This window comes from Bombus bifarius, unplaced genomic scaffold, assembly GCF_011952205.1.
Source record: "Bombus bifarius isolate JDL3187 unplaced genomic scaffold, Bbif_JDL3187 scf7180000008208, whole genome shotgun sequence".
Classification (NCBI taxonomy): Eukaryota; Metazoa; Arthropoda; class Insecta; order Hymenoptera; family Apidae; genus Bombus; species Bombus bifarius.
The window spans coordinates 867,009-892,888 of NW_022884511.1; the positions used below are offsets into that span (position 1 = coordinate 867,009).

A 25,880-nucleotide genomic window follows, 5' to 3' on the forward strand; every position below is an offset into this window, starting at 1 on the left:
ATATTATTTGATATTAATTAAAAATGATGTACTGTATAAATGTTAGAACGAATGAGTGAGAAAGTATAAAGTTTGTTAATTTGTAATATTTACCTCAAATGGCTGGTAAATTGTGTATTGTACGAGAAATTATTATATAAACCAGATGTCTGATATCGAACGTTGCCCTGGCGTTTTATTCGATTAATTCGATCCAAAAAATTATGGATATAAAATACCACGCAAATATATCATCGAATTTCTTCTATTCTAAGAGCAAACGGAAAAAATATTTTTTTATTTAACTAGAAAGATAGCATCTTCAACATTAAGTACTTCTTGTTAACATTTTCACCATGTTAAATTCCTTTGTCGCCCGAAAATTGTAAATAATTTCCTGATTTACAGCTTTTTAGGTGAAATTTCATCTTTTTATATTTAGAAATATAAATCATTTATAAAAGATAAAATATATATGAGTAAATGAGTAATAATTCGTTTGAAAAATAGCCCGATAATAAGCCATTAAATATCATCTTTCGATTAATCCAGGCAAGAGTTAGTATTTTACAACAGATCAATGATGAAACGTTCAAACGTAGTCAATGCTAGCAATTCAATTCATAGAAAATTCTTAGTTGAAAAAAATGTATATATATGATCTTACTTAATGATGAATTTTTTGAACATTAATTCACTTGATAGGGTACTGTTATTAGATTTAATACTCCATAATGTTTATCTATAAAACGATATAAAATAGTTGATGATAAGAGGTTAAGAAAAAGTTGTAGTAATATATTCCAAATCCATTTATAACAGGCCAAAGTACGCCAGAAATATATACAACAAATAGTTTGATAAGTGAAAGTTTACATTGCATTGTCGCATAAGAAGAAACTTTTGAACATCTGTTGTAGCTTAAACGTAATAACTTGAAAAATCATGTGTGTAATAATTGAATAATAATTAATGATAATTATTAGTTTACAAGTCAAAGCTCGAAAGTTATAAAATTGTACAATTTTTCTTAATTGACACAATAAATGTTCAATTTTTTAAATAATTCGTTAATAAAACATTTTCAAAAATGAGTTCATTTACTCTTTTAAATACTCTATATATACGGTATGTGTGGAAATAACTTCGGAAATAAATTAAACATGAAAATAATTTAAAAATTTCATGTAAACACATGTTCTATTTATTTAGCTCGCTACTTTTCTCAAAATAATATAAAGTAATGAAACGAATTTAATGTCATGCTAGTTTACGAACAACTTTATTGATTTTATTCAGAATTTTCTTACATAGCCAGAATTTTCATACATACCTTTTATTGCGTCTTTATTCTGTTCACAGATTAAAAAATTCCATCCTTCACTACTAATAAATTACATTATGATTTCTCTTTATAATAATCATGCGTAACAATAGACAATCGAGGTAAGGTAAAGTTCTAACTAAATTCTAAATGAATACTAACAAAACAGGACTATTGTATTTATTCGAACTCTATTTAAAAATACATAATAAAAAAACATCACTTAAAAATAACAAACTTTACTTTCAAATTTTTTTGAGATATTTCCGGCTATAAAAAGATAAAGTTGAAGTTCAAATCAGACTGGAGTTGATCAGCATACAGAATTACTCGTAATTAATAGATGATAATCTTCTAAAAATAATTTGAAATATATTGGATTCAATCAGTCTATTATTAAACTTGCATTTCCTCAAGATTAACAAATGCGTGTAATCAAATTTATTTTATTTTATAAACCTTTAAAGGAATATGCGAAGTTATCAAACGCTATTAAGAACTACACATAGTAGAACTACACATGCATTCAGAGTATATAGTTACGTATGAAATTATTTTTAAAACAATAATTAATAGAAAGGGAACATCAACATCTATAAAAAGAAATATCGATCTAAATAACATTTTAAGCGGACTGCAGGTTCAAAGACTTAATTATACAATTTGTTATACCCTTACGAAAAAATAAGATTAAGTATAATTAAATAATTCATATTGATAAAGGCTATCTTGTTATCGTTTCACCTATATAGTAGATGTAGTTTATTTATATTTATATTCTTATATATGAATCATGTTTTACAGATAATTCTGTAGAATTTTAAATAAAAATGTGAATTGAGTTCATAAAGAAATACAATTATTTATATTCATAGAAGTTTTTACGAATCTTAATGTTATGGTTATGATCTTATGTATATTTCTAATGTATATTTTCGTGTGTATCTGTGTTAAAAAGTAGGATTTCTTGTATCAAAGAATAAATCTTCGATATCAAAAAGACTAATACGCCACAGTACAATAATACTATAAATCATGACACTAGGAGGTATATGGTAATTTGAAATGAGAATGAATCTGTATATATGTATATATACATAATTGATACAATTTCATTGTAAAAGATTAACACATATCGTTCTTTTATGAATGTAATACGGCAGCGCATGCATAGGCATTCATATACATATATATTGTATTGCATGTGCTTAAGTACAATAGATTAATGGGTATGATGTGAATTCCATAAAAGAGATTGGACAATTTTTCTTATTCAGAGATAAACGAATAACTTTCTTGAACAAAATAATAAATTAAAAGGAAGGTAGATTATGATCGTTAGAAATAATTTGTTTACGTATATTTTCATTAATTAGAAGACTAGTTAGCGACAGCAGTGCCTACTATCCGAAAGTAGCTAAGTAATAGGTAACGAAGAGAGCAGAGACGATCTGAGTGTGAACAGTGACTGGTCAGCCGATGTGCCGAATAAACATCGTAGTTCACCGATAATACCCGAAGTCGTAAGGTGGCGAAAGAGACTATTGATGCGAGTGAGACAGACAAACTCGTGCGAGTGCCATGGTGAAGCGACGTCACTGTCGTTGAAATACGTGCAAAAGAAAATTGGAGTGATTTTAAGACGCTGATGATTATTGTTCGCTCCAGTGACTTTTTTGTGATAAATCATCGTGTTAACAAGTGGCGCGTTGTTTTCGTATGTATAAGTGACAAAAGATAAACTTCCCGTAAGATTTCTGGAGGAAAAAACTAGTACGTATACTCTCTCGGAGTAGCAAGTAGTGCGATTATTACGTGTATGTGCCGGCGTCTAGAATATACGTTTGTGCTGTCGCGTAATCGGTGTTCTGATCATAACAACGATCTGCCGTGTTAGTTGCAAAGAGTATTCGCAACGTTTATGTTTTCTTACTTGTTACTATCCACATTAAAACTAGCTATGCAAGAAAGGGATAAATCGGTAACTGGCTGGTGGCAGCCATTTTCCAGATGAGTTTTCCCCTTTCTTTCGATAAGCAAAATGCGCTATGCCGTGAAAGAGAAAGAAAGAGGTAGTTAGTTAGAGCAAAAAGGAAAGAAACAAAAACTAAGTAGGAGGAAGAAACGGTGTTTTATTATGTTTTACAAGGTACGTTAAAAGACAGAGCATTTGTTAACTGACCACTAAAATTCACGAACACGACTCATACACTGTTTCACATCGATGAGCATGTAACCTTGTTGGTCAGTACGAAAAAGATAGAATTATCTAAGGAAGTAGCGATGGAAAGAATAAGGGTAGGGAGGGGTGGAGAGGAAACAGTGTAATACGGACAATATAGAGATATCCTGTGGTACATTTATGAACAAATCGTTCATAAACATGTATCACGATCATTTCTGTGCTTTCGTAAGAATCGTCATGATGTCAAGTCTAGTTTCCAAGTAACCTACTCCTTTGAAATCTTTTAGCTCATTAAATACTATCGCACGAATTTGTTATGATAATGAATTTCTGTCGACCATATATGGTAACATACTAAAATTGTCAAACGAACATTCTCAATACGTTGTTGAAAAAATGCGAGGGGTGGCTCACTGATTTGATCGCGCGACAAAAATACTTCGTACTTCTTTATACTTCATTTCAAGTTTTAAGCTAACTGTTATGGCTATGATACAGGATTTCGCCGCACAACAGGTTCAATATCTTGTTTCGACTGATTCGATTCTCTCTTAACTTGTACAAATTTCTAGTCATTCTGTAATATCATACTGCTTTTGCTCTGAATTTACAAGGTTTTTATTTACAAGGTTTCATAACCTCTCCTTAATATTTAATGAAGACTCTTATCTACGTGAATTTCGATCATTTCAAAATATAATTACGATGAAATTTTGATGAATTATTTTGTATTTTATTACGCCGTTTGACCAATCATCCCTCATTCAGATGTGTTCTTGTTTGCCTAACATATACTTGGGGTTAATATGGCAGTCATTTTTCTAACTGTTACTACTATATAGCAATATAGATTATTATTCAAGAAATTTATCACTGTAGAAAAAGAAAAATATGAGTCGTTTTACCTAAAAGATTATATTTAAATTGTGATTTTAGATTTTTGGAATGATATAGTATTGTTCTATACAGGTACATATGTTTATACTAAATTTTTGTATGAAATTTACACTTAAAATATTATCATAAAATTGGGAAATTAATTTATCTAAAAATCTAATATTTTAAATAATTACTATTATTAAATTCTTTTTGTAGTGATTCCAATTTTTAACTAACAATATTTTATTGTGCATCTGATACCAACGCTCTGCCTATACCCTGAAAATAATTTATCTTTCAGTTGAATTTATTTAATAAAATTTAATAATATTATATATATAAGATAATGCATTAGAGTATCTGATTGAAATACAAAAGGGATATGGTATACAATTAATATTAAATAATATTAAAAGTTTTAATATTCTTTTCCCAAATATAGTTTTTATTAAAAATGAAATAAATGAAAATTGTTGAATTCAGTAATTATATGTCGATACATTACATTTAATTATTGGTACATTTACTTAAGCGTTATATAAAATAGTTTTTGCAAATATATTATATTCAAAGAGATAAGTCACAGAAATTTTATTGAATATGGAAATCTACAATTATTTTAATGTATTTGATATTGTGTGCTGATAGTGTTGTGAAATTATTAATGTAATATTTGCTCTCATTGGTGTAAGAAGACTCAACGAAACTAGGAGTTTATTTAAAGATTGCAAGACAGATAAAAGTGCATCGAAAGTGCATATACCTGACAAATATATTTGTGATGTGATATAATAGAACAAATTGGATGTCAGTGTAATAATGTAGTGCCAACTTTACAGATGGATAAACAGGGATGACTGATAACTGTTGGAATTCTGGTGGTGGTAAGTTTTATAAATTTTATATTATGTGAGTACACATTTTTTAATCCAAGTTAGACGAGCACCCTACTATATTGCATGAAGTTACTAGCATACTGAAATTGAAACACCTATTATTATATTATATTCCAGTAACAAGAAAATGACAAAGAAATATGATTACAAGTAAATTATAAAATTACACATTTTATTTATTATAATTTTACATTTTATCATTAAAATGTCAGTGGTAATCAGGATTCTGCAGAATACTGCTTTTGGAAAGCAGGAGATAATAAATAATCTTTTGCAATTTACACTTCCTTTAATTTGGTAAATAAAATAAAGTATTGTGTATAGAATGTAATATACTATGAGCCCCACTGTTATTTTATCATACTACAATATAACTAGTAGGTTAACAATTTGCTATCAATATGTTTTAATAACCTATAAAGCATGGCAAGTCTTATTCTTTTATGTAATATATTATATTTGCTCGCAATATAAAAATGTTATATTAGATATTGACAAATTAAAAATTAATATTATTAATGTCATGTCATGGCTGATACCGTCATGATCTATATGTATATGTAGATGAAATTAATATGGCATGTTTATTTTCATAAATGACATTAACAGTAAGCTTTATACACGACATAAATATAATTATACAATCTTTTGCTTGTAAAAATTAGTCTAAGCTTATTCCAATGCCCTTTATCTTGTTCCAACGAGTGTTATATTTATGTCAAGCATGATGAAACCAAATTATCAAAAATATTATACAAGAAATTTTTGCTTTATTATGTTAATGCAACAATTGTTAATTGTAACTGTTGGTTTGATTATATAATATGAGAATGCTTCAAAATTTTTTTTCTGTTATTAACTGAGATATGATGTTAAAGGTCTCAGTTAAGATTTGTTAAAAACCTAAAGTCAAATTAAATATTTAAATTGAATACACAAATAAAAGTATTCATTTTGAGCATAAGATCGTATAATTAAATTTAATAAAAGTGGGCAATGGATCTTTTTCTAAATGACTGAAAAAAATGAATTTTTAATAAAGTAAAAGAAATTTATTGCTGTCTATTGCCCTTTTAATTGTTTATTATCGTTTGAAACGATGTACACTAATTTTTGTATAGACATACTATATTTGTATGAAGTTATTTAACATTTTCAAAAGTATAATTACATTCAATGAAAATATTGAATAGTATTTCAGTTTTATATGTATGTTTATATATGTATTTGGTAACAGTTAACAAATATACCTACAATTCCTATTATATGTGAAAAATTGTAAAAGGAGACATATTTTTATATGTAACATTCTGTACTTTATGAAGAGTTATAGATAAATATTTTGACATAATTACTTTATATATCGAATATCTAGGCGAATATTCCGACCTTACCATCCGAGTTACAAGATATTATAATACAATTCATGCAATCTTTTATTCATCCCAGGAAAAATGCGCCTTATACGCTGTATTTCGGGCAAAAAATAAAGTATAATGCCGTTTGGAATTTTGTTAGATATACATATGTACACATACACATATTCACTCATAATGCGTGACATAATTTATACTATTTTAATAACAATGACGAAACTGAAATGTATGATTTCGTCGAATGATATATTTTGGGAATAATGCATAACACATAATGCTTTTGAATTCTAACATTTCAGCCAAATTATATTATCCCTCCTCTAAATGAAGTTAGAAAAAATCTTAACGGAAAATTTCGTGCTGTTTGACGAGCTCTATAACCGTGTAATAGAATCTTTTTCTCGAAATGTTAATTGCACTATTTATTGTAAATTGGAAAATTTTTTCCATGAATTGATTTCTTAAGTTATTCAGTGAATAAAAGTAGTAAGATAAAGTTATCGAATACTATCGAATACTTCACACGATATTTCATTTCCTCAAAAACTTATGACGCTTAACCGTTTCGTTATCACTAAAATGCAGATATGCATGCATTTATGACAAGTGTAGATATGCAAAAATATAAGATTACTATATATGAAGAGTAAGACACTACTCTTCTATTCCAATTTTTTATTTATGTCTATAAGAATGTTTCGCATAAATATCCGTAGTCTAATCACAATCTAAATATCTTTTTATATGTTCGGATATATTTGCCATTACATTTTTTAGTTTTCATTATTCTCCAGGATGTCATATTCCTGATCAGATGACGGTAGCTTTATTCCTACTTCTAAAGCTTTAATAGACTCTGTTTCCCATTCTAAAGATTTGCCATTTTGTACCCCCAAATCTTCTTTTAGGCAAATCCTAAATCATCGTTTTCTTTCATTTTAACTATGATCAGTATGCCATACTTATCGGTTCTCTGTTTGATCTGTATACTTATTCTCGCTATGCTTGATTCCAATCTCCACGTGTAATCTGGAATATTTCTATACAATCCTATCGCCATTTCGTCCTTTTTTTTACTGTCGCCACATCTCGATTCTATAAAGTAACATCGGGCTGATGAACACGTCCAAGAGATATATTCTTCTTTTCCAGGTAATGAAAAAGAGTCATCTGAAAAGAACCAAATACTTACGTATTTAGAACACTCTGCTACTTCTAACAATAGGTCCGTTTCTCCTATACTGTTAACATATAACAATCTATACTTACGCCGAGCTAATTTTCCTTGGAATAACTTTTTAACGATTTGAAGATTTTCTTGATATCTTCATCGACAATTGCTAAAACGTCGATCACAAATTTCACAGTCAAATGAATTTCCAGTCCCATCTTCGTTGTTTCTCAGCCAATCTCTTTCCGAATGTTTTAAGAATAAAATCAACAGCAGCGGATTAATGGCACAATACTGTGTGTCATCTGCAACAAAGATTTTTGTTCAGCATACATTCGTATTGTTCCTAATTATTTGTTGTTCTCTCGCATATTTCCTTTATCATCTGCATCACCCATCGCCCCCAACTGATTTCCACCGTTATTAGCTTATTACCAACTTGGAGACATTCATCTAATAAAAATCAAATCAGTAAATATCGCATTGAGTCTTTAATTCGTTATTAATGAGATTTCCCTAGTTACAAAGCTGTGTTATGCTACCGATATTACTAGTAGCATATCAGACTAATTCCTTCACGGTTGCAGTCTGATCTGAGAAAGGTTAATAAAGTTCTTATTTCTGTATTAAGTAGCAGCGCCATCTGAAAAATATATTTAGTTTACTTTAATATTATTGGGAGAGAAGTATGTACAAGTATGAAATTATTATATTTAATACAAATATAACAAACCTTTGAACAACAGGAAGGTTTAAGTTGCTAACTAATCACGTAATTAAAAATCTACCTATAATTTTCGACTCCTCAAAAGCTTAACCTTAAAATAATAACTGCGAATACACAAGTTGTAACTAAACGATGAGTAATTGGATATGTGTGTGATATCTATTGAATCCTTTGTGCCCTTAATATTTGTTTATTTTAATTGGAAAGGAGATGTGTGAAAATGGCGGAGTTTGGTAGTAAATTAAGTGGTAAAAACTATAGGAATTGTGTTTCTTGAGAAGGACTAAGGTTAGGGCTAAGAGTAAGGGTAGAGTAGGTCCGTGGCTGACGGGTGGTGAAGTGGCGAGTAAGGTAGCCAATAGAGTCATGAAAATGGATCTGGTGCCATATTGTGTCGAAAGTGAAAAAAGTAGTTAAATACTTTACTGCTTCGATATTAACTCTAGAACAACGCTGTTACACTTTCCAAATATTTTTAACCGAGCAACCCAAGATAAGATATGAATATTCAAAATATTATTCAATATTCCCTAAAGATTTGTTTCTATTCTTTTTTGGATATCGTAAGAAAAGATAACCGAATAACTATTATATCCATTTAAATTTATTAAAGAAAAAGAACAATTTTACGTTAAGAAATTGTAATATTTTTCAACTTTTAAAATTTCTAATTATAAATTAAAAAAAAAATATTTCATCATTTATTTCAAATATTTCAGATAACTAACAATAAGATACAATTTCCTTATATTAAAGACTTTGCGTTAATGAATGAAGATGTGTATCAAATTCTTTTCTCTCTATTATTTCATAAATCGGGGTACACATTAGGAAAATAGGCAAACTCAACGAACTAGAGACAAGTGTCCTTCTAGTTTATTAAACAAATACGACATAATCAACATAGAAAATATTTGCTTTTTGAATGAGGATAAAAACGAAGCAAAACCGAAGATTGTTCAACGATACAAAATGTTTCCACATATAGCATTCTTCTGCCTTTCTTTTTCTTCTTTCTCTTTCTCTCTCTTTTTTTGAGAAAGGGAAAAGAAGGAGGAAGTAGACATGAAATATTTGTTTAAATTGTCTTTTATATCAGAGTTTAACAAAAATTGGCGCTCATTATCACTGATTCGCAAAAGTATTTGGATACTTATGGAAATCTTTCATGAATAGCATATTATGCGTGCTATGTAAAGCATTTTGAAATTTAATTAGCGCTGTAATGAAGTATGACTCATTATCACCGCTATAATGGTAATGGTTTTTACTTAATACAATATGTTATGTATGTAATATCATAACATATTCGTAAAAGTTTCCTACTAACTCTAAGTGTTCAAATAATTTTATGAATTACTGTACGTTTTGTATATGCTATTTCCTTTCCATTGTCTGTCCTGCCAATTGTTATATGCTTAAAACGTGTTACTTTCTTTATTGCGAATGTTATTTTTACCGAAACTTTAATTTAGTTTCGAACCACGAAATTTGCTTTTAATCCGTACATTTTCTTTAAACAATTCTCCTTAAGAATTCTCATCAAGTTGATACAGTTTGATTTAATAACCACGATGTGTTTTTTCAGGCGCTGGCGTCAAGATGGAGCACTTTCAGGCCACCCTGGACCCAAGGAAGCAGGAGTTATTGGAGGCCCGCTTTCTCGGAGCACGGGTAAGCTATTTTTCGCCTGTACTTTTTCTTTCTCTTTTTCCTTGCTTTCTTCTGCATTGTTTCCCTTTCTGTTCATTCTTTTTGCATATTTAGCAAATATTATAAGTCGATTAAAGTGGATTGCAGATCGTTTCAATATAACGATAATATCTTTCGACATTATGTGAGATGGAAAAATTTGTGTGTCTTTAAAATTGAAGTGATAATTACTGAGAGAATATATTCACCATTAGGTCATAGCAAACTTATTACATATTCTGAGCAGACGAATCCGCTTTTAGGTCACAGCGACTGTTTTTGCGAACGAATACAGTGACGAATAAAAGTATTGGCAAACTGCAGATTGTCCTATGTAAATCTGTAAAACACACGATCGTCCATCGAATTTCTTTCGTAAAATATATTTTTCTAATCGAAAGTTTAACTATATTACGATCTATCTATATTACAATTAACAGTGCAATAAAAATGAATAGTAAAAAATACATATTTAACGAATTGTTTTTAATGGAACATGCATCAATTGCAGTGAAATGTAAAGTGAAGATTTACTCCTATGTATATTTTTGCAAACGTACACAATTCGCTGTTTGATATGAGATTCTCCGTCTCAGGTGTACCACCCTATTACCAAACTTGGATTATATCGTGCAGTCGAACATTTGCGAAACTTCGAGAGTTTGCAAGGGCCAGTTTCCCTTCTGATCCGCCTTGTATTCCTAGGCTATGCGACGATGGGATGACTTTCACGGATGTCCCGAGTCGCACTATCCGATGTAACCCTAATCTGCCTCTTGGAGCAGTATCGATATCGTGTATTATGTGGAGATTAGTATATTAGTGTACAAATTAATTCGCTGCCCTTTTTACACTAAGCTTTAGACTTATTTAGAGAAAAAATAAAGTAGGTCTCAAATTTCGAAACAGTTTTCTTCGTTTTCTATATATTCATTCCTTCCGTTAGGCAGTCGATGAATTCTATCTTAGAAAAAATAATAGTGGTTGTTTCATGGTTTAAGGTCAATTGTTTGATGGTTTAAGGTCGTTGAATTAGGTTGTAAATACGGTAAAACCGCCTTTATCTTTATGAATCCATTTATTTGCACAAAATTTTAGTCAGTAGCATTACGTTATAACACATAATCAGATCACAATATAACATAATAAATGCATTATTTAGCTTGAATGGACATTAATCATGTAGATACTCAGAACCCTCTCACATAATAGCAAATGACAAATGACAAGTTGTAGATTATACTATCAATTTCTATTGTACAATTTTGCTATCTCACATCGAATAGAGCAATCAGATAGCTTGTAATTTGTGAAATTCACTTACAGAGCTTTACACTTATATACTATTGCCAGGCCTTTTTACATTATGTATCTTCGAACTCTAATTGTAATACATAGTCAGGTGTATATATCAGGGTTGTTTATAAATTCTGCCTTTCACTTGTACTGCATTGTATTGATGTAAAGACTGGCCAAAGACATTTTTCTCCCAGCTTTTTTTAAGTTCTATTTTCATCGTAAATATAAAGACGAAGCATACGCTATAAGTAAAAACAGACTAACAAATGAAGAGCCTCGTAACGCATAAGATAGAATAAAGTATATTGTCGTAAGAAGAAAAATTGAAGTCACTTCTGTAATCTGCCCGTCAAACTACCACGCTTGTAGGTTTTGTTATATCAGATTCGTTGATATGGTGAATCGACGATAGAGAAATGACCTTGACCGGCCAACATATTTGGCTTGTACTTTTGAACTATTAACCTATTTCTGACCTCCTTTTATCTTATAACAGTGACGCGTGAGGAGACCTAAACTGTGTACGAATGTCTAACCGTAATAATACCGTCAAAGGTCGTTTTAATTTGTATTAAAATAAGAAAACACTAAGAGAAGATAAAGAAGAGATATACTATTCCATAGAAAGAAAAGCTTGTAAGTCTTCGAAGCTAGCCGGAAGCTAAAAAGGCGCGATTATGGCAATAATAGGGAAACTCTTACGTGTAAATTCAACATTTATAAAAACATTGAGAATTTATCAGATACTTAATGTTAAAGTTTTATAAATAATTGTAAAGGTGTATGAGCCATTCCACGTCAAATTGATTGTTTTTCTACTCGATGTACGGAATCTTATCGAAACTAAATCCAAATTTTATTCAATTGAATTTTATTCACATGTATATTGTAATTCATATGAAAATAGGGAGTTTGTCATCATTTTGCTAATATCGGAATTGTTAGAAAAGATACAGATCTTCAAACTTGCCGCCTTTTGTCGAATTTTACCGAAACTATCTTCAAATAAGAATTCTTATCTTCGCAACTACTAAGTATACGAATCTTTCTTTCTTTTTTTTATTCTAGTTTCAAACGATTGTCCCCCTTAACTAATTTTTGTAAATAATATTAATGAACAAATAAGCGGTCAATTTATTCCTATACAACGCCTCATATCATTCGGTATGCTGTGACAACTATGCCGAATCATGACGGATCGTATTAAATCGTATCGGGTTGTATTATGCTCCCTACAGAAGCCGAATATGCACGTCCGTTCCTTCTGCTTCTCCCCTTCTCTCGCAATTCTACTTCCTACCTACCATTAACGACACTGCTCGCCTCCGGCGGATGTTACTTGAAACGCAGCTATCGATAGTTTCGAACCTTCCTCGCTGCAGTTATCAACGTATTATCAAGACTAATATTTTTCTTATTTACTACCTGTTAAAGAAATTTACACATAGATTTTGCCGTTTCTAATCTTCTGCTGCAATTTCATTCACAAATAGATTATCAAGTACATTATATATTATAAGTTATCTTTGCGAATATCTCTTTTAATTCATATTAACATTTTGTGATTCATATTGTGGTTACAGATCATAACTGATTTCATGTTTACCAAACTAGACGTTAAGATCAGGTCAGGGGATAAAGTGACAATAAATTACTGAACAAGTGTTTACACGATGCTCATCATTGATGATGAGCATAGTTTGATGAAGTATTTTCTTAACCCTTTGCACTCGGAATTACAGTTGTGCTGATAGGATTTATTCGATATTATATGATATTTATAAAGTATCACACGTATCTCATAAATGTCTAGTTTATAATGCTACATATTAGACGTGAACTTTGTATCCAAGAAAATTTTCTGTCTTCTTAAAGATATTCGCACGTGATCAATTTATGTATACATTATGGGCATTATATACAGAGCGATCTTCGAATCGGTCGCTACGATTTTTCAGACACTTCCAATGGTCCGACAAAGAAATATTTTAAATAAAAGCTAATCAATTTTCAATCGACATTCAATATAAGACATTTCCAAAAAATTGTTTTTTCGATAAAAGGTCAAAGTCGCCTTATCTTTCTTAAATGACACTACGTATTTTTTACTTTATACTATTGTAGCTGATGTTAAGCAACCTGCTATACTATGACCTTGAAATGACCCAAAATCTTGAAATATCGGTTTCATCGACGGAGATGTTATCGTTAAAAGTAATTTTATTTCGATCAAATTACACATTTCAAAATGGTTAGCCTTCAACAAGAAAAATGTTAGTCATACACACAGAAGGACTCTTACGAAAGGAACATGAACAACGTACAGAAATAAACGCACCTTCTTTAGTGTTGCAGTACGTTTGTGCGTCCTATTATAATAAATGCTCTAACTGTATCTCATAATCTTGTAAACATGATTCCGAAAGATGCAGTAAATTTGTATCGATTGCTCCTACAATGCTGTCATAACGAATGTTTTGACATGCTGTTCGGATTCGGTGCTTTAGATAATCAATGTTATAAATTGCAATAGCGTAGACCATTGACTGTAGCTGATTCTATAGAAAAAGATTTAATGGGAACAAATCGGGGATAAAGGTGGTCAAGAAATAGGTCCGTAAGTGCTCAACCAACGTTCTCTAAACATTTAATATCATACTAAATAAGGCTTGTCTATTTCTGTAGCCTGTTTGTGCTCCTTTTTGTAGTATGCATATAATTAATATTTTTTGTGTTGAAGCTCATGTTGAAACGTATAATTTGATGGAAATAAAATAATTTTTAACGATGACTGTCCTTTGATGAAATCGACATTCATTCAGTATCACTTTACAGCCATAGTAACAGGTCGTTGAACTCGTTTTAACGTCCACTACAACGGTATGAAGTCAAAGTTACGTAGTGTCATTTAAAAAAGTCAACCAATTCGTAGATCACCCTGTATATAGAAATAAAATATAAAATATGAAAGTGATATGATGATAAGGATTCAGGCAGGCAGCGATTGTCTTGATTTTTGCAACAAAATACTCACGGAGGATTTTATTCTAGTGGAAAATTGATCAATTCGTTTATTCGTTTTATTACAGCGTTGTTAGAAAAGAATAAATTTCTTTCTATTGTTACCTTTTGTTTTTTAGTAATCGTTCAGGCAATTATTTCAAAAGATACCAACCTTTAAAATATGGTTATGTTGATATGCTTGAAATAGGTATTTTTGTGCCATTAAAACTAAATACGAAAATGTCGTGGAAATTTTCAGGATGATCTAATAGTTCCTTCGGATAAAGCTGTTCGATCATCAACCAGGGACATGTGACACGCAATTTCAATCCCGCATTCGCTCATATCATAATCATTCGTTCTGATTTATTGCCACGTGCCCGGCAGACGTGGTCACACAAGGGTGGTATCATCCCTCGATAAAGTAACGGTCGCGACAACAACAATCTAAAAAGACACGATGTCCAAGAACATGGTGACATTCGATCATATACGTGACTGCTTGATTTCGTATACTTTTATTTAGATCTTATTATGTCATATCTTGTATTTCGTAACTGTGCAAAAATTGAAAATTTTAGAGTAATTTTTACGGTTGTAAGAAGTGGTGTACATATTTAGTGGTTTTTCTTTAGTCTTCTCGAAAAAGAAAAAGATTAAATTCTCGAATTCCGTGTGTTTCATTAACTTCTGTATGACCCTAATATTATTACGACCATAATTTATAACTATAAGAATACTTCATTTATAAAATTCGACATATTCCCGAACGGTCAAGACTTACGAATGTACACGAGTTATCCCGAACTAGACCGATCATAGGATGCCGGAGATCAGAGAGGTTAAAGGATACGCGAATCATCTCTGGGTATATCCTTTCTTGTACCTCTTCTTTTTGAAAATAAATCCGTTAGCCTATATTTTGTTCTGACTGAGTTTATTAGTTCTGTAATTTTATAATTTCAGTTACGATAAATGGTTATATTTACAAATGCAAGATGCATTTTATATTTATAACGCTCACAAAACTCATAAAATATGCAAATAATTTGGCAATCTTAAATTAGATTTTAACCCATTCAAATAACACGCATGTACATAAAATAATTGCGCTACATGATAATGTATTAGATCGATGAAATTGGATAAAATTCATTAAAAAATTAAAAATTGCGGAAATGAATAATAAAAGTTTAAAAGAGGAAATTAGGTTAGGTTAATATAAAATATGAAGGTCATATAATAGTTCGTCATCATATGACTTATCAAAAATTAAAGCAAGAAGCTACCTTTTTCATAGTAAAAGTATAATGGGTTAGATTGACTCGTAACCAACAGTCTTAGCGAGGGAGATTCATGAAAACAAGCAAGTTGCTGGTGCATGTCCCCTGTATTGATCCTTTCGATAGTAAGTAGGTACTACGCACATTGCATGGAAGGTTTATACATACCTACCTACCAACCTTGAGAACCAAACACGTATAGATAGACCTGTGTTCAACGATCCTAGAACCTTTTCGAGTTTCAAAAGCTTGTAACTTCGTCCTGTCTTGTATCAGTGATATTTCAGTTTTCTTCTCGATGACTATTGTGTTTACATACTGATCTACTCTGCAAAACTGGTATCGTAATGTATTCTTCACGAATTACTATCTCATATTGACTGGTTCTCGTACGCATCTGATATTAAAACTTTAAACTTTTAATTGAACTTCACATCGTTAATAATCGAATTATTCTAATTTATCATATTATAAATACTTATCGAAACTTTAAAATTCAAGTCTAGGAGACTATAAAATTTATTGCATACAAAATAATTATCCTAGTTCATTTAATTTAAAAATCGATATGCGCAACGGTTTCGAAGAAAGTGGCTTGTCACACTTTATGTATTTCAACCTATATACTGCGTATTGTTAATGCACTCAAGTAGCCTTACCACACATACCTTAGCAATCAAAAGATATATGTAACTCTTATAGCATAAACACCCCTTATTAAAATTACAAAATTTTAAGTTCCTTTTTCTTCAATTCAATCAAGTAAATATCATAAAGATTTAAAATTTGTAATAAGAATTTTTTACTTAAATTATATACAGGCTGTTTTAAGTTTCTTTAGCCAAACGTTGCCAGTATTTTATAGATATAAATAAGAAAAAATGTTATGTAAACATAGATTCAGAGCTTTATCAAATAATTGCTAAAGAAAAATGAAAGGACTAAAGGTCTAGAATATCACTCGTTTTCTCACTACTAAAGTAGAGTTTTATGTGTGACTAAATCTGGAAAAAAGGATTTAACAATAAGTAAGTAGTTTATACTCAGATTCATTTGAAATGTGCGCAACTTGATTCCCAAAAAATGTAGTATTATATTTTCTCTATTTTTTCACAAAAAATCACCTACTAGCATTTAAAGAAAAGATTCGTATAAAAGTATTCACTTTGATCATCTATTTTAGAAACGGATATTTGGGATTTTGTAATTTTAATAAGAGATTTGTAGTTAATAAAATTCAGGTATGTAATTTATTAATTTTTGATATAACATTCATGACCTTCTGCTGTTGATGAAGCTTAGTAAGATATTGAAGAAACACAGTGATATGCTCCAAATTTTATTTTGAAAACACGTGATTCACTATAGTTAATTTTAACTTTATATCATTATAAGTGTACTAATCTTATTTGATGTTAAATCGGTAATGTTGGTAACGACATGAAAATGATAAGAGTACTCGCGAAGACCCAAACCGAGTGACACAAAAATACACAGAATGTCAGATTTATTTTATACCACATCTATGATACAGCACGGAAAAGGGGGCGACACCTAAAATTCAACCCGCAATCTACATTACCATCCGCATGTAGCGTCACATTGAACACCTTTCGCCGACTGTTGATACGTTGATATCTGTGCATACAAGAAAAATAGACATATGCACGTATGTACATATTTCCTTTTTCTTCCTCATTACTTATTCGTGTGTCTTCTTATTGTTAACTTCTAATTTTATCTATTTGTTTCTTTTATACGTCTTATTCTTGTCTACATAGTCATTTGTTTCATTTTTCTAGCATTTAAATACATATTTAAATAATTATTCACATGCATAAGTATTTATAAACTTTATTTATTATAATTTTATTATAAATTGTTGTCTTATTCTTTTTGGAATTAGTCCTCTTCAGATTATACCATTAATTACTTTAGTTGAAAGAAGATATGAAAATAGCAGCATACATCTGTTATACATATTCTATAGTTAAGTAATTTAAAATACAATCTTTGAATACAATCATTTAGTTCCTTTTTGATCAAATTTCTTCAATTGCAATTATTTTCTGAAAATGCGTCAATTATGTTCTGAAAATTTTTAACAAATGTTAAAGAAATTCGAAGAGAAGTGCGTTGCATATAAAGTTCTAAAAAATTATTCGGTACATTAGTTATTTAATGTTCACAGAATTTTCAGAGTTACCACATCCTTGTGAGTTTCTAATGAATTCCCTATGAACGTTTATAAGTTCTGTAATTTCTGAGAGATTTCCTATATATTTACCGATAATAACGGATAATTTTTCTATATTAAATAGCATATCAAAACACTTCTATCCACTATCTCTTCGGTAATGTGTACTTTAACTGTATTAATCGAGTAAGAAAATAGAAGAAAGATCTTTAAAATATAACTTTATTCCAATCTATAACATTTTGTTCAAAATTACTAATCGTCAAGGAAACAAATTTTGGCCGTAATAAAGAGGTCGCTACCAACAACCATCTAGTGCCACGTAGAAGAACTAGAGCATTCGATCGTTACTGATCTTCCTAGTTTAGTATTTGGTTAAGGTTCATATATTTGAGCCCCACCCTAAGTTTTATTTTAAATATCATACATAATATAACAAATAAATCATGCTGTATAAATCACTAATAAAATTTTGCGCCAGTTTTATATAAAGTTATCACAGTAATTATACTTAAAAAATTGATAAAACATCATTCTTTTATCATCGATATTAAAAAAAGAAAATAATGTGATATATCAAAGTACACGTTGATCTTTTATCGAAGACACTTTTTTTAATTCCATATATATATATAAAATATAGTATAATAAATAATAATATAATAAAATAATAATATAATTCCAATATATATCTGTATATATGTATATATAACAATAATTTTATTACTGCACAATACTTTTTAACGTATAATAAACATAGTGTTTACATGTATATATTTAAATCATGAACTTAGGAATTTATGTTCAAGTCTATATTAATACTTACAGATAAAATTATAAATATAGATAAATATATCATAACTATAAATGAAAATTTAGAAAAAACTATTGAAAGTAGATCTTATCCTGATAACCGGATCGTCCTCTAATCAGAAATTTCTATAATCATAAAATTAACAGTTAACTTAAAAATAAATCAATCTAACTCAATAAGTCAATTCTTCCAAATATAAATATGATATAATTTATTTTCAGCAGAAATAAAACAACGCACTAAAAATATAACATTCATAAGTAAAGAAATTATTGTATCTAAGAGATTAAAAATTTAAGTAACGAATTAACTCGACTTTACCGGTTGACAGGTTAACGAAGAATTCGTTTCATAAAAAACGTTCATAAAAATTCGTTTCAGAAAAATTAAATATTTTTTTAATTATTATTTAATAATCTGCGAAATCGATTATCACACTTTCCATGAGATTATGTAGCTATTATTTTTACAAGTAATCAATACTTTCAAATATTTAATTATTTTACTTTTGCTTTCAATAATTTAGATTTAGGAAGAGAACACTACTTATTTTTATAACCTATTATTTATCAACTCCCTCGTTTTCGTAGATACATTATGTAATCTATATTCTCGTGATATATTTAATGAAAATACTACTACTCATTTCATGCATTGCATAATCCCATTTATTAATCGAATTCTATGTTGCAATAGGACTGCATAATTTTAGAAAAATGCGTGGTATCAGTCTTTCAAAAAATGATCTTGCAACTTGGAAATAGTCTCGGTGGTTTCGAAAGAGTTAAAATGTGTGAAAGATATTGCAAACAGCGGAATAAGTAAAAGTTAGTTAAAGTTTGGAATATACGTAGCAAGACTTTAACCCCAATCTAGATTAAAAATTATTTAAAATAATACATTGAATAGTACACCACCAGGAAGGTAACAAACAGCATTTAAAAGCGGTTATGAAAATATTTTAAAAATTAAATAAATAAATAAATAAGCATGTTGAAAATGCAAAATTAATAAAAATATTCGGTAACGATTGCGCTATATTTAAAAGGATATTTTAACCCGAGCAAAATGATGAGAACTCTTAGTGTGCAATGCGCACACGCCGTTTACTCGGGGCACCGGAACATACCTAGCTTTTCCTGAAACGGTGTACACAGAAAACCGCGTGGCTGTGAACAGTGAGCAAAGCGCAAGCCAAGGCAACGAGGCAACGCCGCGTGGCCGACCAGCTGATCGGCCAGAGACATGCGACTACACGGGGCAGAGAGGGAGAATCGTGCGCGACTGGGCTAATGAGCGTGCGACCTATTGGGAGTTCATTGGAGGGGGCTAAGGCAACACATGGAGGGGAAAACAGTGGTTCCGTCCATGAAAGAGTGGGGGTAGTCATTGCTGTGTTGCCGTCACGTCGAACATTGCTGGCTGTTGTCGCCACTGTTTTCTACAATCGAATGGCATTGCAAGGTCTAGGAGCTAAACGTGTATCTACCTTCACTTTATTTTTTTACGTTAATGTGCTCTTGAGCTCTTTCCTATTTTTCATGCTTATATTTATGCCAAGATGTCTATACATGTCACGTGTACCTCCTAAATTGTTAAAATTTAATATCGAAGAGGATGTTCATAATATCCAGAAATATTATGACATTTTATCAAGACATTTATTTTATTTGAAAGGTATCGAGACTACTTCGAAATCAAAATGTTTTTTCGAATATCTAGAAATTCCCTTATTCATTATGCTAATCGTACGTGCTATATTTATACTAATCTTTTAACCAAATGTTAGATTAATTATGCAATTAGCTATGTGATAAAATAATCGAAACACCTTTTAAAGATATACTATATTATTTTATTATCGAAATATTCTTGTTAAACCACATTAATTTATGAATTTCTTGAGTTTAATAGTTTTTATTACAAATCTGATTATTATAAAGAATCACGTATGCTTAAATCTAATATCGAACACGTGGTGAAAATACTTCAACACAAATTCTATTTCGAGAAAGCGAATTTTTGAGAACGAACTGTACGTCCGTTAAGTAAATATGCTAGAACTATTCAGTACATACATCGAAAAATGGAAACACTGCGTTGATGCGATGTTGTCACAGTATCCGAAATATTGCAACGTTGCTCCTTGTCTGAGTATCACATCGATAGTATGAGGTATATACTTCTATTTCGTCGTCTTGTTCAACTGTGCCGTCAGAAAACAGAAGACACGCATAAACGCTGACACTATTTTAGTAATGATTTCCGCACTTCGATATTTCATAATTTTATCAAAGTTCGCAATTGTAATAGAAGTGATAACAATAACAAAAGTGATATAATCTCAAATCACGATATCAAGTGCGCACAATATCAAGTTGTGTATAATGAAATAACTAACATATTAAATTACAAAAAAATATGTATCATAGTAATCACAGATATGCGAATATAAAATCGCTCAAAAACATTCTTCTAAATATGAACACACAAATAAGACATCACAACAATTTTTAATCGACAAATTGTACTGATAATGTATCCAGATGTGAGCAATTAGTAAACGATCGTGAAAATAAAATGAAAACTAAACACTATGATAAATAGCATAGAACCGCACTATACACTGTAAAAACGCGATTACATAGCAAGAAACACTGCATGATTCAACCTAAACCTATTATGCGTTCTCGCCAGGCCGCTGGTCTGACCAGTTATGTTCGTTCGTCGAGCCGTCATCTCATACGTACGCTTCGTTCTTTCAATCCCCACCACTAGGTCTACATCTCGCTAATACGCCCTCGCACTGGCTGAAACACACGTCGGCACGGCGTATTTCAGGAGCGTAACTAGTAGAATCACTGCGAGGGCGCTCTGTTCTTCTGATTCCGAGGCAGGTGCCACTCTCAATACACGATACTTAATACGACTATGCAAGTCAGTACAAGATCCTACGAAATAAAACAATGTTGCAGCTAACTTCAAGCGTGCTTCGACAGGTTTATATATACGCATTAGGTATGTACTTTTGCCAACATTAAGAATCTTGACATTTCATTATTACGATACCGAAATTTTATTGAGAGATTTATATGCCATCGGAAAAATTTTTCAAATGCTTAGTGGTTTTCAAATACGTTATCATAATATAATGAACACATGTAAAAAAATTTCTTGACATAATTTTTAAAATCCTATATTTATTATAAGAACAATAATATAATAATTAAATAAGCGAAGAATGAAAATGAGAAGGAAGTAATAAATAATATGTATTTATGCACAGGCATATTGTATTATATATAAAAGAGTACTACGCCACCGTAATATATACAGTTTAATACCTACTTTTGATTCATGTTAGCGACATTAAAAAATGAACATATGCGTATATTACTTCGAAAAAAACATTTTGCTCCATATTTCTTAGATACATAGTGGATATTTATTACATAGACGTATCTGATTTGGTCGATACATAAAATTGAACACCTAATACTGTAATGTATTTGACTGTACGACACAACGTCACAAGGCAAATTACTGATCACGTATAGGGTACAGCACACCCTTTGCACGCCGTAGTGGCACAGCTACACTTCGCCACATCGATTTTACCGGCTCGCTTGCACTCACACTCGGTCGACCCGTTCACTGAAGGAATGTCTCATATGCCTCCCTCCGACTCCCTTTTCCTCCCCTTTACCTCTCCTGACCCTACCCCTACAAAACCTCTCCGTCACTCAGTTAGCTCTCTTTCTAACTTGTCCTCCATCCCTTTCCACCAAGCTCGCCAACTTCTGCTTGCCCTCTCCTCCTCCTCCTCCTCCTCCTCCTCCTCCTCCTCCTCCTCCTCCTCCTCCTTCTCCTCCTCCTCTCCTCTCCTCTGCTTCCTCTCGCAGGTCTCTCGATCTCACTTGGTTTCCCTCTCGCACTCCGGCAATTTCTCTCTTTCTCTCTTCCCTGTCTGTTGTGATCGTTGGGCAGTAGCGCCGTCGCGGGGAGGTGGAGGTTGCACCTTTTGCCGCATCTCGGAATCTCGCGCGTTGCTCATTTGCCGTACATAGGAGAGGAGAAGAGAGGCAAGGAAAGCGGGAGTGCGAGAGCAGCCAAGAAAGAGAGAAAGAGAAACCTCCGCTAGGTAGTAGTATGCGAACAGTACGGTGGTCGGACAGTTCCAGTTCCGTTTCGATTAGGCGAGACTACGCTGGGGTTTTTGGCTCGCTTGTGGCCCGTGAAACGTACGCGTAATGCCGTTTATCGTGGCCATTGACGGCACTTGGTGCTGCTGCTGGTGCTGTTGCTGTTTACCCGGCGCGCTAACTGCACGCCGCTTTTACAAGAGGAACTGCATAGTTGAAGAAGATACGAAGTGAACCAACTTCGTGAGTGTTCAAAGGATAGCTTACGTGTGGCGTTTGGATCGTTCGATACGACTTGGTGATTATGCTCATAGAAGGGTCAAGTCGTGAGGCATAGAGGAGTGTACTGTAAAATCCGCATGTCCCGATTCACTGGGTTCGTATATGTTACTACTTCCCATGTAACCTCCTTGCTTACGCACACTAACGCAAGCGCACATAGCAAAGCTAACTTAAAGGCAAATCGCTGCCGGAGAAACGATTCCCCGGCCCTCTAGCCCAGTTCCGGGCACAGACATTGATCCATCGATAAGGAAGTTTCCTATCTTTTGTTGGATTGCTGGCATGTTCAGTAAAGTGCAAGAAAGTGAAACGAATCACCCGTAAGCCATAAAATCCTTACCTTTGTAATTCATCGTTATCCTAATTTAGATACACATAAGTTTTCTGCATTGCAATAGGCATAGGTTTCGATATTTGTAATCTATGTGTGACTGTAATTTAAATCGAATTTCGATTCTTCATCTTCTTACTTCTACTTCGTAGTATTTATGATGAAGCAAGGATGAGCGTATACCATGAGTATTACGTTAAAGCTTCACACGTCTGCTGTTATTTTCAAACAATCTTGTTACTCGATAATCTCATGGAGGAAATTATATTTATTCATATACTACGATTGTACATATCTGCTTACACTTGTTTCCCTAAAATTCAATATGATTTTAGACATTTAAATAAAATTTGAACATAAGTTTTAATTTCTAATATTTCGAAGACGTGATATTTTCATAAAAATTGCGCTTTTATTTTTTTATTATTTGTATCTTGATTTTTATTAATTATTAATACAATACGATTTTAAGTACATACAGTTTTAATATATTTCAGTTAATTTAAGTATTCAAGGATATTATTATTATTATTGCTTTGTTTATATGCTTTATTTGGCTCTTTTTCTTTACTTTGATAAAATTTAAAAAATCTCATATGAAGATAGCAAAGTATTACATTTTCAATAAGATGAAAACATACGTATATAAGTAGAATGCGAGTGTTTCTTTTATTCAATAAGTATATTACAATTTGTGATACTCAAGTTTACATGCTCTTGCTTATATTTACGATTATCGTACTAATATATTATACATCAAATGCGTACACATTTAATGATTAATGAACGATATGAATTTGAGTAAATCGGAAATTTTGAAGTGTGAAAGAAATACTTCTAATACTGGCGAATAAAATGAAGATGACAGAAGTGTAACCTTATAAACGATTCATCTATATTTACAATGCCTTGTGGCAGCAATACTTTTAATTATAATAACGTGTGCACATCAGTGACAGAGCGTGGAATTCGAACGTGTGCGTTCCGCCTGGCAAACGCGCAAACGCGTGACCGCGTCCATGAGAACTTACCATTAATCCGGGTTCTTAACCGCGCGCGGAGTAAACGTGGCTGACACGCCGCCGATGATAATAATAAGAGTGCGTAATTTATCGAAGAATCGACGTCACAAATCGGATGACGTATGTGTCGCCACGGTTATCGTTGTTGTTCATTGAAGGCAGTTTGCCTAGCGGCTACATTTGGTGCGTATGCAGAAAAGTATGTACGATAGGAAAGCCAGTTAACTATCCGACTTGACCAGAGTTCGGATGTGAAACAGTGAGTAAAACTGCCCCCTTGCGGAGCGCGTCCGTGGTTCCCAATCTAACCACTCCTCTGCCATCGAGTTCTTACCTCCTACCCCTCTTCTGTATCTCCCATTCTCTCTGTTTCTCTACTTCCACCCCCTCTCCATTTTCCATCGCCTTTCCTCTTACCTCTTCTATAGCTCTGTAACTCCCTGCCCTTCCGTCGTTCCCCTCTGTTAGGGTCCTCCATTTTGTCGTGATTCCTCTAGCTCTAAACATATATTGGACATTTTGTTCATACTGTACTATTGTCATTTACATACAAATTGTGCGCGGAACCGTGCCTATGGTTGACATACTGTCTATTAGCTCAAATAGCAAATACGACTATGGGGCTCCACCATAGGCTATCCTGGAAGGTGTCACTTCTCTCTCTTTCTCTCCTGCACTGTCTTTTTCATTCTCTTCTTTCTCTTTTCATTTCCCATTGAACCTACTTCTTTCTCCTTTGGACATCCTTTGTTTTTCTTTTTTCTTATTAGTCTTTCTCTATCCTAAGTTTCCTTCTGTATAATAAATCGTGTCTTAATAACATGCGATTTTTATAATCTAGTATTTTGTACGCCGGTATGATTTTCGAAGTGTAACCTCTACTGAAAGTAACGAATCTTGATTCGCGTTGCGATATTTTTCTCCATGTTGTTTCTTCTAGGAGGTTTATATTAAATTTTGCGATATAAATAATTGTACGAAATAATAGCTTTTACTCTGTATGGTAATATTTTAATAACTATTATTTTAATTTACCATCATAATGGTCGTTTCTCTATTTTGTTGAAGTATCTGCAAATAAGAATATTTCGGCTATTATTTTATATCAATATTTTTTTCTCTTTTTTTCATTTCAGATGTCTGCTGGGTCACAAATTCAGATGGCACCTCAATCAACTGTAAACTCTGGTCAGTCAGTTCATAGTCAAGACTCGAACATGAGCACTGGTAAGTCAGTATATTTTTATTTTATTTAATGATAAAGACAAACTTCCACCT

General features: G+C 31.7%; 1 protein-coding gene and 1 long non-coding RNA gene across 15 annotated transcripts in view; one reads left to right on the forward strand and one right to left on the reverse strand.

Moving 5' to 3' along the window:
- Positions 1-2,820: 2,820 nt before the first annotated feature.
- Positions 2,821-25,880, forward strand: part of LOC117210706 (serine/threonine-protein kinase tousled-like 2) — a 30,361-nt gene continuing 7,301 nt past the window's right edge. The window contains exons 1-4 of one of the 14 annotated variants that reach the window (XM_033454000.1): positions 2,821-3,452; positions 5,207-5,251; positions 10,126-10,211; positions 25,739-25,829. In XM_033454000.1, coding sequence (XP_033309891.1) covers positions 5,221-5,251; positions 10,126-10,211; positions 25,739-25,829 — 208 coding nt within the window. In that variant the 5' untranslated portion in view covers positions 2,821-3,452; positions 5,207-5,220. Of the gene's footprint in view, positions 3,453-5,015; positions 5,252-10,125; positions 10,212-22,732; positions 23,344-24,639; positions 24,862-24,977; positions 25,250-25,582; positions 25,606-25,738; positions 25,830-25,880 lie in introns of those variants that run through there. The other 13 variants (XM_033453989.1, XM_033453990.1, XM_033453987.1 and 10 more) reach the window with 13 other exon arrangements.
- Positions 7,707-22,669, reverse strand: LOC117210708. The gene is made up of 3 exons (XR_004488142.1): positions 20,904-22,669; positions 7,909-8,115; positions 7,707-7,809 (listed from the first exon to the last, which is right to left on the reverse strand). It is a non-coding gene; the product is annotated as an uncharacterized LOC117210708 (long non-coding RNA).